Source organism: Pteropus alecto, unplaced genomic scaffold, assembly GCF_000325575.1.
Source record: "Pteropus alecto unplaced genomic scaffold, ASM32557v1 scaffold3, whole genome shotgun sequence".
Taxonomy (NCBI): Eukaryota; Metazoa; Chordata; class Mammalia; order Chiroptera; family Pteropodidae; genus Pteropus; species Pteropus alecto.
The window spans coordinates 5,960,860-5,975,330 of record NW_006442484.1 but is presented as its reverse complement, the minus strand read 5'-3'; the positions used below and the strand labels follow the sequence as shown (position 1 = coordinate 5,975,330).

The 14,471-nt window shown below is 49.2% G+C and overlaps 1 protein-coding gene across 2 annotated transcripts in view; it reads left to right on the top strand.

The window, feature by feature from the left end:
• Positions 1–14,471, top strand: part of GLI2 (GLI family zinc finger 2) — a 245,479-nt gene that overhangs the window by 58,940 nt on the left and 172,068 nt on the right. The window contains exon 2 of one of the 2 annotated variants that reach the window (XM_025039271.1): positions 3,022–3,202. In XM_025039271.1, coding sequence (XP_024895039.1) covers positions 3,052–3,202 — 151 coding nt within the window. In that variant the 5' untranslated portion in view covers positions 3,022–3,051. Of the gene's footprint in view, positions 1–3,021; positions 3,203–14,471 lie in introns of those variants that run through there. The other variant, XM_025039272.1, reaches the window with a different exon arrangement.

The window sequence follows — 14,471 nt, the reverse complement described above, 5'->3', positions numbered from 1 at the left end:
AGTTGTTTTATGCCAGCCTGAGTGGGGAGCAGCTCCTGACCTGGAGGTGATGACGAATACAATAAGGGGGTGTCTCGTTGCTGCAGGGGTCCGGAAGTGGGAGTGACCATTACTGGAGGAGAGTGGAGGGCTTCCTGGAGGAGGTGACATCCGAATGGCATCTTGAAGGAAGTGTAGGAATCCATCATACACGGAAAGGGCAAAGGGTCACTGGTGGGTGGCATGACTTGAGCAGAAGCCCTGGGAGCATACAAGGGAGCTCGTGTGAAGAGGAGGTGGGAAGAGGAGGCCACAGGTAGACACAGGAAGACTTTACCTGAAGGCCAAGGGGGCTCAGCAAGGCCTTGGTCAGGGGAGGGATGCAGCGAGATGTGGTTTTGAGGAAGCTGCCTGGCTGTTGAGCAGAGAACTACCTGGAGGAGAACCATAAGTGGTGCAGAAGTTACCCAGGACCCACCCAGAAGGGAAGAATGCCTGGTACAGAGCAGCCAGCTGGGAGAGGCAGAACTGGTGAGGTGCTTTGGGGGTAAACTGTTGGCAGTTGCAGCCGATCAGATGTGGGGGGAGAATGGTGGAAAGAGGAAGGTGACCCAAAGGTGCAGCTCAAGTAGCTGGGAGGGAGATTAGTTCCCATGGCCAGGCTAAGGGAGCAGAGAAGATGGAGCAGGTCTGGGCTATTCAAAGAGTCTTAAAAAACAGATTATACAAATAGGCTTTAAGGATCAGGCAGTGATTCCTGAATCTTGAGGCCAAAGGAAACCCCATAACTTGTCAAAATCCTCAAGAAGACTTCTCTGTCCCACATCTGCCTTGGCTTTTCCGGAGACAGAGTTTTGAAGATTGTGGAAAGAGTATGGGCCAGTGTGTGCAGACAAAACTGGGAGGTTCAGAACTTGGGCTGTTCGCTTGGCTGGCCAGCAGGACTATGGACCGTGTTTCATACATCACACCTATCATTCTCATGGACTCCAGCTTTCTACTTGGAAGGACACCAGAGTACTGTGCTAATTTAGTAAAATGAGATTCTGGGGCCTACAGATGTAGATTTAACCTTGAGGGCCCTGGGATGGAAGTGATCACTGCCTTTGGTTCCTGCCACGCTGCGATCCACAAGTTCTCTGCCAGAGCATTCCCTTCCCACAGGCACGAAAATCCATCTACTTCCCCTCTGAAACAGCCACCACAGACCCCCTTGACTCTCTCCAGTCATTGCCCCCCATTTTTTTTTTTTGCTTCTTTCGTAGCAAAGATTCCTGAGAGATAGCCTCTGTTTCCACTTTCTTCCCACTCTCTCCCTGACCCCCAGCCAGGCCCTAGTCACCACTATGTGACTACACCATCTCAGCTCTCAGACCTCATCTTCTCAGTCTCTAGTAGCTTGTGATGGAGCTGATTGTTCCTCTTCTTTAAGGCATTTCTTTCTTGCATTGGCTTCCAGGACCCCCACACTCTCCTGGTGCGTGTTTTCTTTTTCCTCCTCTCCTCCCCTCATTGGCCTTTCCTGCTCACTCTCCTTGGTTGGTTTCTCCTCTTTTTTTCTGACCTGAAAATGTTGGAATGCCCCTGTGGCTGCCATTTTCCCATCTCTAGCTTCCACTCCCTGAGCTCTAACCTGCAGTTCAGCAGTTTCTGCACGTCTTAATCGGCATCTCGAGCTTAACATGGCCCAAACCAAGCTCCTGATTTCTGCCCTCGGATCTACTTCTCACCCACTGTGCTCCATCTCCGCAAATGGCACCACCACCCATGCATCCAGGTGCTCAGTCAAAATTAGGAGCCATCTTCGACATCTTCCTTCTTTTAAGAAAAATGTCTTTCAAATTTCTACTCTGTAATGTTTGATACACTTTCTGAATTAGCAGTATCTGCAAGTGAGGAAGCGTATCAGTGAAACGCTGGCCGTGACCCACCACCAGCTGGAGACGGAGTGTTGCCCGTGCCCTGCGACCCCGGGTGCTCCTCCCTCAATCATGACGACTCCTCTTTCCATCACAGCCCACATCCAAGCCCTAGCAAGTTCTGTCAGCTCTTCTTTCAGAGTGTGTCCACGTTCCACCACTGCCCCTTACCCGAGCCACCATCGTACCTCCCTGGGTCACCGCAGTAGTGCCTCTTCCCCCTAAATCCATTTTCCTCACAACAGCAGAACAACCCCTTTACACTGAGTGGTGTTATGTACCCGTTCCACTCAAAACCCTCCCGGGCCACCCAACTCCTTGCTGCTCCTCAAATAAGCCAGCCTTCTCCCAATGGGCTTCTGCCCTCTGGCTGCCCTGGGCCTCCTGAGACCTTCCTGTGGTGTGTGGCGTCCTATCTTGACCTCAGCGAGGCGAGCCCCTCCCCCACTGCTCAAACTTGCCACTCTTTTTTCTCTTCCATGCTACTTCTCACTAACTGAAACTGAATATACATTTATTTCCTCCCTTATTTATTATCTATCTCTTAAGTAGAATGTAAACTCCATGGGTTGTATCTTCAGCACCAGGCACGATGCCTGCTACCTAATAGGGACTTAAGACTCTATTGACTAGTGAATAAATTATGAAAAACGTGTTGAATGAAGGAGTGTGTGAACACACACATGAATAAATGAAAGATGGAGGCTGGTGAGCAGGGAAGGGACAGGAAAACGATGGCTTTTCTTTTAGGACCCCTTAGTCGTTTTCACTCTCTATTTTATTTTTCTGTGATACCTACTTGGAGAAGCCTGTGATTCTCACTTCATTTCTCAATGCCGTTCTTTTTGCTACTCACCACTCACAGCAGTAGGAACTTGTTGCTTAGGTTTTTCAAAATCTGGAGTAAAAGATAATGAAAATGCGCAGCTGTTGTCCGTGAGGTCGTTCAAAAGACCAGATGAATCTCAGAACTAATAATTCTCAAAATTAATTAAACCCTCCTTCCCAATTATGAGAGAATTGAGTTGGTTGCTTCAGCCACACACGGCGGCGGGGAATCTGGGTCGGCGTTCCCGGCTGGGTCTGGGGGCAGCGTTGGTGAGTGTCTTTGTCTTCTCCTTAGGGCTGCCACCCAGGACTATGAGCGGCTAAGATGGAGACGTCCACGTCAGCCACTGCCGCGGAGAAGAAAGAAGCCGAAAGTGGGATCCTGGAGGGCGCTGCTTTTCCCGACCCGGGCAGGAAGGCCTCTGCTCTGGCGGTGGCTACGGTGGCGGCGGCTGCGGCGGCAGCTGCCCAAGGAGGTACTTCTCGTTTTGCACACTTGGTGGGCAGCAGGGGTCTTTTTCATTAGCCCGTTAGGATTTAATTGGACTGGTGGCCGATGTCATCGGGCAGGCATGCTGGGTTTATGGGGGGTGAAGGGGAGGGCGCCCCTGCTCTAGGGGATCCCGGGCACTGTGACGGATGCTTGCGGGTTTTCCCAGAGGTCTGGTCACCTCCAACCTCCAGGTTCCCCAGGGTTGGCCTGGCTCAGACTCCAGCAGGAGGGTCTGAGAGCTGGAGAGGGAAGGGAAGCGAAGGGAGGCGTGGTGGCTGGCACGTTCGATTGGCACATCTGAGATGTTCCAGAGACTCTGCTTCTTGCCTCTGGCCCGCCAGGGACTATTTTGGAAAGTAATTGTCTCCTGATCCCTTTTGGCTGTAATTAAAGGGTCAGGTACAGAATTTAGTATCCTTAGGTGAATTTCTGGCCAACTTAATTATAACAGAAGGACTACACTGAGCCACAGCCTCTCATTTTACTGCCCCAAAGAGAAATACTCTACGGTTTCCACTGGTCTGTGCCAGCATCCCGGTGGGAAAGTTTGGCGGGAAGGCGAGACCTCCCCTTGTGTCTGCGCAGTCCATCTGGAGGCCACAAAACTATTTCTGTCTCTGAGGAGTGGAGAGACTTAGATTTCTTTTCTTTCTCTTTTTATTCAAGTGCATTTAGTCATGCCCTGTTGCTCTTGCTGTCTGAGCACAGTCCCGGGAGCAGCGGGAAATCGCCTTGCCTTGGGTGGGGCGAGTGTGTGAGTGTGGGCGCCATCTCATCCTTTGATGTGAACAGAGATCACGTTAGGGGGCTGTTCAAGTGCACAGCGCCATTCAGTAAGTCGGGCGGGGCTGAGGTTCTGCGCTTCTAACCAGTGCTCATGATGCAGGTGCTGCTGCTGTCCACAGGCCGTGCTAGGCACAGCTTGGGGCCAGAGCCCAGGGAATTGGAATGACACTCAGAGTGGGTGGGAGTCGGTGTCTCCCAAAGTGAACTAGAGGACTTCTAGTTCGTTGTTGCCACATTTATTTTTATTCCCCCCTGTGATTCTCAGTCGGAGGTCATTATCAGGCTGTGTGGCCCAGGTCAGGAGAGGGATATCCAAGGCTGACCTTGTGCTTCCGCAGGGAGGCAGGCATTTGATTGCCTGACCTGGGTGACACCTCTTGACCCCTGTCCTGCTTGAAGACAGGCTCTCTGGGTCTTCTCTCTGAGGAGGAGTGAGCGGCGGGTAGAAGAAGGAGCCAAAGCCCGGTGTGGAGTCCCACGAAGGGTGGTGTCCAGACCCAGACATGAGGGGAGGGGAGGCCAGGGGTAGGAGTCTAGTCCTCGCTTGGCTGTGTCTGCACATGGTCTGTTCCTTCCCCCTGGGTCAGGGCCTACGCTAGCCTGTGGCAACTCCTCAAGCTGTCTCTCTGCCTGACACACAGATGCATGAGTGTTTAGGCCCGAGGGAGCTCCGGCAAGCTGGCTCAGTGTGTCTCTGGCTCTGGCCTGCCCCAGGCCCTCAGCTATTTCTACCTGGGCCTGGGTCTGTCTCTCTGGAACCACCAGTGGATCATGAACTGCCACATGGTGCAATTTACTGCCGTGTCATTGTAGCAGAGAACAGACTTAGGCAGTAATTAGATAGTAATTGGGGGCGGAGGAGAAGCCCCTCTAGCATCACACCTGTTTGTCACCAGTGGTGCGATAATGACAGACGCTTGAGGGGTTCTCGATCTAGGGAAGGGGTGTGGACAGTGGGCCTAAACGTGGAGTGTAGCAGCTCCATGGAGGCATTCATCCTGCTCCACCCCACTCCTACTCTCACCCATGTGTGCTGTCTTGCCCATTCCCACAGGCCTCCGTCCCCTCATTGCCCGCCCTAGTTGCCCCGATGTAGGTGGCTTGTGTCCTTGGAGCCTTGGAGTCAAGTGCAGCTGCTGCTGGAGTGCCTCCTCGCAGTTCCTCTCCCTCCGCCCCCCACTGAGTAGCTTATCAGAGAAGGACCCTCCTGGAGTTAGTTAGGGGAGAGCGGGTGTTCCTGAAGGGAGCAAAGCAGGGGCATCTCGGAGCAGGTCCCCTGGTGCTGGTGGACTGTGATGATGGCATTCTGCCAATGGAGTGAGGGAGGCCCGGTGGTGTAACCCATAAGATACCCATGGGTCCTAGTTCTAACAACATCCCTGGGTCCCAGAGTGGCAAGCCATTCCCCTCTCAGGGCCTCATTGTTGTCAGGGCATTTGACAGATGTTATCCAAAGTCTTTATAATCTCATCACATTGAATCTTTATTACAGCCTACTGAAGGTGGCAGAGGTGCTGTGAGCGACTGATAGTATCTGAAGTCTCACTCAGGTGTCTGACAGACACTGATCTCAAGCACAGTAGGAATGAGCAAGAGCATGAGAGTCCAGAGTGAGGAGAGGGGATGTAAGGGAAGCAGACATCCCCAGTGGCAAAGCTTGGGAAGCCCAGGCGGGAGCTCCTGGCTGTTAGGTTGGAGCAGCAAACATGTCTCATTCGTGAGCAGTTGGATCCTGAGCCTCTCCCTTTAACATCTTCCATTTTGTATATGAGACTAAGATGGCGGTGGAAGGTGGGGGGTGGGGAAGGGGCTTGCCCAAGGCCACCAGCTGCCTTAATAGAGAGGGGTCTCTGGGTGAGAGTCTTTTTCTGGTATTTGCTTTAAGATTGTGATTTTAGATTGTTTATGGGTGATTTGGGCCCTGAAGCCCAGCCCACTGACAGATACTCTTTGGTAAGCATCTAGTCCGTGCACCAGCCTTGGACAGGTCTCATCTGTCATCGTGCCTCAGCTCCCTCGTCTGCCCAAGGGCTAATAGCACCTGCTCTCTTCCATACAGCCAGATCTGTGGGACTGTGACTTATTTGCAGAGGGACCTCGAAAGTCACCTGGCTCAGCTGGCCTCTGTTACTTGACCTCCCTTAGGCATCACAAAGCTGGACCTGCTAGGGCTGGGCGTTTCCACTCAGAGTTGCTGCCTCTCTGAACCAGGATCTGTGTCACGAATACCTTTGCATAGCAGAGGCAGGCTGTACCAAAGGGAAAAGCCATACTGTGGTCAGACTGGGGAATGGTTAGTTGAATCACCTGGCGGGAGCATCTCATGACGGCAGAACTGTGGCCGGTAGTTTTTTTTCCCAGCCTCGTTAGCTGTTGTGCTAACACTTTGGAGGCCATAAAGTTTTAAAAACACATTTTGGCCCTGAATTTTTTTTTCCCTTTAATTTTTAAAATGGTGTAATTTTAAAGGCAATTTGATTCAGATGTTTCTCATTGCTTTACACTGAAGCTGCCCAAATGCTGTCCTATTTTCCTCCTCAACAGTGGCATTTTTTTCCCACAAGAAATATTTCTGAACCTCTCTGTGTGCCTCAGCTAAGCACCAGGAACCCAGCCACTCCAAGCCTCCAGGCTGGGACAATCAGAAAGGCTGGAGCCATAAAACTCCAAGCCGAGTCTGATCCAGTGAGCTTTGCTTGTCTCTGAAGTCATGTAGCCATGCAGGCTTTAGAAACCCTGTGATGTGCCAACACCTAACTCTTACACCGAGCAACACTGTGTGCTGGGTCAGGGCCCTCCCAGCGTGGTCCCCCACTGGCAGCACCAGCATCCCTGGGAATTATTAGAAATGCAAATTCTTGGGCCCTGTTCCAGACCTCCTGCAGCAGAGCTTCTGGGAGTGGGACCCAGCAAGGTGGGGGTGATTTTGATGCATTCCTAAGTGTTGGGTGCTCTGTGTTCCAGCTGCATGACATAGGGTGAGTTTTTTCATAAGTTAAGTATGGATCATGCATGGATCTGCTATGTAGAAGTTACATAGTAGGACCCCTCATAGCTGCTCTTGCTGTGCAGTGCCGCATAATAGTAAGAAGCAGACCAGTCCTGCAACCAGGTGTTGTAATAATTACTTGAGTTAGCACGTGTCGTGCGCTGGGCACGAGTTAGCTCTATGTGAGGTCCAATTTAACCATTTGCTTTAGTAACTATTACCAGTTTTCCTTTCCTAGGTCTGTAGGCTGTGACTTAGAAAGTCTCCTCTTCACTGCTAACTGTTGCTAGCTGAGCCATTGAGGCCAGACAGGTAGGTAGGAAGCTCAGATTTCTGGTGTCTTTTCACTTGAGAGTGGTGGAGGGAGCACTGGGCTGGAGATCAGACCTGGGTTCCGGTCCTTCTTTTCCTCAGTGTCAGAGGCTGTCCTGCCTAGGTGTCTAGGACCTTAGCATGTCCCTGGCCTCCTTAACTCAGCCTTCTCCCTGACACCCTGGAGAATGGGACCAGAGGTTACCGAAGCTAGCCTCGCCTTGGAATGTCATGAGATGACTGCAATAAACACAGACTCCCAGGCTTCCGCGAACCTGCAGAAACAGAATCTCCTGGGCGGAGGCCTGGGCATATATATGTCTAACAGGCTTCCCAGGGCACTGGGTACAGCTGGTTCAAGGCATGGACTGGGTCCCTGGAGGTGATTATGACCCAAGCATTAATGAGGGGTAAGTACTGCATAACTCTCAGCACAGTGCTCCCTTGCTGCAGGAGGCCTCCATGCCACCTAAACTCATATCAGCGACCCCTTTATCTAGTTCACTGGCCCTGCTGGCTTCTTTGAAATTTTCTTTGAGGTTCATTTTTGCTTAGTGGGGAGGTAGACGTATCTGTCCTGTAATGCTGTACAAATACCGGAATATGTAAACAAGTCAGGCTGTGAGCATGCTTTCTGAGATGCCCAGAGCTAGGAAATTTCCCCAGAACACATGGACTTTACCATGTCCTACGTTGATCATTACCTCCGAGACCCTGGTGTCTTTGCCTTCTCCGTTTCTATGCCACCTCTTGCCCCTCACTATATGGCAGAACATTGTTTGTTTATCACTGTAGGTGCCGTCCCCCCCAAGCAACGCAGACACCTGGTAAATCAATGTTGAATGAAGAGATGGGTCTGATGCTATCATGCCGGGTGTTTGTTTGGTGGGCTGGTGCAGGCAGCTGCCTCTGTTTGTGCTGAGGTCCCCCGGTATGAGGGTCATTTGGGGCTGGCCTGCTCCTTGGCCCCAGCTTTCGTCCCGAGGTCCCTAGCACTTACTAAGTGGGCCAGCCTCCTCGGCTTACCTGAGCTGCTTGGCTAGAGCCACACACTTTTGCCTTGGGCCCAAAGTTCACTCAAGTGTGACTAAGTGGGCAATTTTTCTTGTTTAAGTGATTTTCAGGATTGCTGTGGATGCTGCTTCCGAGCTTGTTTTAACAGCCTGGCCGCACTGAACAGCCAGTTCCCATCAGACTTTTCGGAGAGCAGAGCTCAGCTTTCTGAAGCGGGATGTAGTATGACCACCCAGGCATTTTTCTGGGTGGGTTTGAATGACTCTTGATGACACCTTGGCATGGTCTTGGGTGCTGGGGTGTCCTGGAGGGTGAGGGCTCGAGGCTCCTTTTGGTCCATAGCGGAATACAGCAGAAAAGACCTGAGCTCTTTTCAGCTCCCCACTTGTTAGCTGTGTGTTCTGGGACAGGGCAGTTCACTTCTCTGAAGTCTGTAAAATGGAGATAATTTCTGACTATGGTGAGGAGGAATAGGAGAGTGTCTGTAGAGTGGCTGGCAGAGTGCCTGCGTAGAGACGAAGTAAATGTTAGTGACATAAATCTGAGTGAGCATTCCTCCTGCGTATCATAGTCTCATGCACGACGCCGAGATCTCACGCCCTAAACACCACTTAAAGCTGCCCTCCATAGCCAGATGGGATGCCCCACTTGGCCCCACCACGACAGCCTCTCCCTGCCCTGTGCAGTGTTTGAGGCTCAGCTCAGGGTTGGTGCTCAGGCAGACAGCCCCTGCCCTGGCCTGGCTCTCCTGTTTGGTTGTGGTGGCTGGCACACACGTTTGCACTTGAGACCCACATTTGTGTTTTCTGGCTGGCGCACGTGAGCTGGCAAGCTGTGCCCACACCAGGCGAAAATACCAAGGGCAGAGCTGTGGCTCCTGCTCTTGTTCTCTCCCTGGGGCCTAGGCCACGCCCGACAGACACATTTCTTGTGGTTCATTGTGCATGATAAACCATTGCAGCGTTGGGGAGAGCTCTAAAGTTATTCTCAATTACAGTAGCCCCCCCCTCCCTTATCTGCGGTTTCTCTTTCTGTGGTTTCAGTTACCCACGGTCAACCTCAGTCTGAAAATATTAAATGGAAAATTCCAAAAATAAGCAAACAAGTTTTAAATTGTGCGTTGTTCTGAGTAGCGTGATGAAGTCTGGTGTCGTCCCGCTCTATCCTGCCTGAGATGTGAATGGTCCTTTTGTCTAGCGTCTCCACCCTATACATGTTCTCTGCCTGTTAGTCACTTAGGAGCCATTTGGGTTATCAGATTGGTTATTGGAAAGAGAGACCGCATTCACATAATCTTTATTACAGAATATAGTTATAATTATTTTATTTTATTATTAGTTGTTGTTAATCTCTTACTGTGCCTAATTTATAAATTTAACTTCATCGTAAGTATGTATGTATGGGAAAAAGCATAATATTTATAAGGTTCAGTGCTATTTGCAGGTTCAGCCATCCACTAGGGGTCTTGGAATGTATCCCTCGTGGGTAAGTAGTGATGACTTTCTAGAACTGGAAGAAGCTTTAGAGATTATCTAGTTTGAATCTATTCTTTTTACAGATGTGGAAACTGAGGTCCAGAAATGTGAAGTACGAATGGTAACCTAGTGATACCAGCGGGACTAGAGGCGGATTCCCTAGGAATTGCCCATGGGCTGGGACACAGCTGCCCCCAGCCCTGTCCCCCTCCTGGCCCAAACTCCAGCTCCCCAAATTGATAGTGTTTATGTCAGAAACATTTTCCAATGTTTGGTTCTGTCAAAACTAATTTTAGCATTTCTAAAGCTTGGTAAAAATACAGCCTCATTACTTTGATGTCAGTGCATAGTTTACTATTAGTATATTCTGGGGTTTATCATTTTAGTCATGTTTAACACGGCTGCACCAGGCATGCACTATTAAATCTGGCTTATTTTACATTCCTGTCCGGAATTATTTATTTGTAACAATTTCCTCTCTATCAAAAAACACAGCTAATGCTGTGTTTTAATGTGTTATTTACACACAAAATAACCTATTTACAACTCAGTATGCGCCGGAGGGAGAATGGATGGGCCCCAGTTTCCTGCGTTCTGTTATATCGGAGTTTAACAATCTGGTTTGCTAATAGAACCATTTATCATTGGTGAGTGTGTGTGTGTGTGGGGAGGGGGTGGATAATTTATTTTATGTTAGTGGCCAGGTCTCACCGCCTCTGATCTCGAGAACATTTTGAAGATATTGAAGTCAGGCCTGGTGTTCGGGGTGAATGTGGGACACCTGGAGGCATCCAGTGACCAAGGAAGAGTAGAGCACTACCGGGACACGTGGGAGAAGGTGACGGATCTGACCCAGGGAGCTGAGCCTTTAGGGATGTGTAGGATCTCACCAGGTAGAAAGAAGGAAGGGTGGGTGGACATTGGCGTGGGGAGCAGCAGGGTGGCCCCTGGGGGGTACAGAGACTTAGGGTTCAGCGAGTTGGCCCTCGTGGCCCCAGTTTGGGTGTATAGATGGGGCCCGAGAGGGACTCCAGCCTTGGGGGCCCGTGGAGCTTTCGGAACCCCTCCCCAGTCTTCCTTCCACAGACATCAGGGAAACATCCTCAGGTTTAAGGCAGACTCTTGCCATGTCAGTCAGCTTGAAAGTTCAATTTGTAGTGGTAAGGGTATTAGGCAGAGAGGCCGGAGGCAAGGAGTCCAGGGAGAGGCCCCTGTGTCTGGCAGCCAGGTGTGGCAGGGATGGGCTGGACCTGTGAGACTGGGTAGGGAAGGAGAAGGCATCCTGATTGCCCTGAAGTAAGGCCCAAGGGTGGCTGGGGATCCCAGGTGGGTGTGTGGCCATTTAACCATGTAGACTGAAGTCCTGTGGATCTGTTCGAGCCTCTTTTTTTTCTGCACACTGATGGGAAAGGCAGTGTATATGACTGAAACCACTGCCCTCTCTGAAGCCCTGTACCAGCACCTACGGGGCATATGGGGAGGGTGAAGGGAGGCATCCAAGAAACAAGAGCCATAGTCCCTGTCCCCAAGAGCTTGTGGCTCCATGAGAGAAACCAGACATCCCGCTTGAGATGCTGATGAGGCTACTGCTGGATACCTGGGGTAATCAGGGAAACTGCAGGAAAGAAGCACAGCTGAAAAGGCTCTAAAGACTGAGTAGGGTCCTAGTGAGGCCACTGCTTGCAGCCATGTTCCCTCTCTGACCAGTCGGGGTCCTGTAGAGCACAGCCTCACACTCAGATCAGATGGTTGGAAAGAAGTTACTGAAGAGGTATTTGCAAAATGTGGTAGTACTGAGGACAAGCTACAGGGGATGGTGCATGGAATGACTACTTCTGGGCAGCCAGCCAAGTCCACTGGCTAGTTAGGCTCAGGTTTGGGCAGATGAAGTTTGAATCCTTGCTCTGCCACTTCCCAGTTATGTATCCTTTGCTGATCTGAACCCTAGTGTCCTAATCTTAACAATGGATAAAATACTTATCTTTTGGGGCTATGATTATAGATAAACAGTGTAAAGAATTTAGATAGTACCTGTATTATAGTAGTTACTGCTCTTAGTATTATTATTGTTATTATTATGATTATTCTAGAACTTTTTTCAAGAGTGGTGCATTTGCTTCCAATAGATATATATATTGTTTTTTTATTTTTTAATTTTAATTAGTTTCAAGTATACAGTACATTGGTTAGACATCTATATAGTTCGTAAAATGATCCCAATTGCTCCCTCCCTCCCATGACCCTCTATCTAGCCAATGTATTAATGCTAACTGCATTCCCTACGCCGTGCTCCCCATCCCTGTGACCATCTATCAGCTACTAATTTGTACTTCTTTAACCCTTCACCCCATTCTCCCAGCCCCCAAACTCCCTCCCCTCTGTCCGTCTTCAATTGTCCACTATATTTATGAGTCTGTTTTTGATTAGTTTGTTCTTTTTATTCCTTAGATTCCACATATAAGTGAAGTCATATAGTGTTTATCTTTCTCTGTCTGACTTAGATACCTTCTGGGTCCATCAAAGCAATATCTTTTTCCAACTCCTTCCTTTTAATCTGTGTGTGTCTTTTAATCTGAAGTGAGTCTCTTGTAGGTAGCATGTAGGGGTCTTGTGTTCTTGTCCATTCATCTACTCTATCTTTTAGTTGGAGCACTTAATTCTTTTTCATTTGAGGTACTTATTGATAGGAATGTAGTTGTTACCGTTCTTTACTCCTGTTTTTGATATGTGTTTTTTCTTCTTAAAGAAGTCCCTCCAAGATTTCCTGTAATACTGGCTTGGTGGTGATAAATTCCTTTAGCTTATTTTTGTCTGGGAAGCTCTTTATCTGTCCTTCAACTCTAAATGATAGCTTTGCTGGATAAATTATTCTTGGTTGTAGATCCTGGGTCTTTATCACGTTGAATATTTTGTGCCAAGCCCTTCTGTCCTGCATAGAAGTTTCTTTGGAGAAATCAGCTGCCAGTCTTATGGGTGTTCCCTTGTAGGTAACTATCTGCTTTTCTCTTGCTGCTTTTAGGATTTTTTTCCTTTGTATTTAACCTTTAGCATTTAAATTATGATGTGTCTTGGTGTGGACCTCTTTGGATTCCTGGTTTTTAAGGTTCTCTGAGCTTCCTGAGGTTGTATGTCCGTTTCATTCACCAGGTTAGGGAAGTTTTCCATCATTATTTCTTCATATAGCTGTTCAATATCTTGTGTTCCTTCAAGTACGCCAATCAGACGGATATTTTGATCTTTTGTAGTGTCCCATATGCTCCTTAAATTATTTTTATAGTCATGGCATCCTTTCTCTTTTGCCATTCTGATTGAGTGTCCTTGGTTTCCCGTGCTCTAGGTCGGTCATTTGATCCTCTTCTTTATTCAGTCTGTTTATTCTTTTGTTTATTCCATTTAATAAACTGCTCATCTCAGATAATGTGTTCTTCATTTCAGACTGGTTCCCTTTTATAATTTCCATTTCCATTTTTATGTTTTTTATCTCTTTGTTAGAATTCTCAGTGAATTTGACTAAAAGTTAATTGAGCATCTTTATAACCAGGGTTTTGAACTCTGCATCTGTTAGATTACTTGACTCCATTATTTCTGGATCTCTGTTCTCTTCTCTCATATGGTTTCTGCTTCTTTGTCTTCCCATTTTGGCTGCCTTTCCAGGTCTGTTTCTATGTACTAAGCAAAGTCTCTAAGTCTCCCAGTCTTATTAGTGTGGATTTGTGAAGTAGGTGTCCAGTGGCACAGTCCTGAAAGGGGCTCAGCTACAGGCCAAATTTAGCCCCAGCCTCTGCCCCTCCAGAGTCACCTTTAAGATTCAGCAAGCAATCCATGATGCTGTGCTTATAGTTGCCTCAAAAGGCCACACCAGAAACTGAGGCCAGCTACCTCTAGTGTCAGTCTAGGTACTGCTTAGCAAGGAGCACCGGACTCGCAGAGGACACAACTGGATGTGGCTTGGGTGGGGCCACGAGTTGAGGGAGGCGGGATTTCAGGGAATCCTCTGGGCGGAGCGACCTCTGTTATCCAGTTGGATGACGTCATGGTTATGGCGGCGCTGAATCCAAGCACTGGGAGTGGGGAGGGCTCAAAATGGAACAATGGATACCGATGGCACTTCTGTACAGAGCGAGTCTCCCCTAGGCCCTCACTCTGACAGCATCTCCCTGTAAGTCCCTAGTGCCCCCTGCGCGCATCCGAATTGGCACTGGTGCTCAGAGTGAGCAGGTCTGTCACTGAGAAAATCTCCTTGCAGACGCGGCCCCTTCAAGAGGCGTCTGCCACTGCCGCAGCTTCAGCCTCTGTCTCACTCAGCCTCTTGGGACTAGTTAGCCCCGTGTCCTCGCCGTCTCCTACCTTCTGCCATTACAGGGTGATTTCTTGAATTTATCCCTAGTTGTATGGCTTGTTCATCTAGATCCCAGGTGATTTTTCCTTGGTGCTGCTCCTTGTTTCCATCACAACTTTGATTTGGTCGCCAGAGGGATGAACAGAGCCTCTATCATCTATGCCATTTTCCCCCCTCTCTCTGCTTCCAGTAGATATTTGAGAGTGAATGAATGAATGAATGAATGCCCAGGACCTTGAGTTCTTCACAAAGAATTGCGGTTTGCCCATGATGTGCAAAGGGGAACAGTGTGAGCAAAGGTCCTAGGACCTGAGAATGGCTGAAGGCAGGTGTTTTT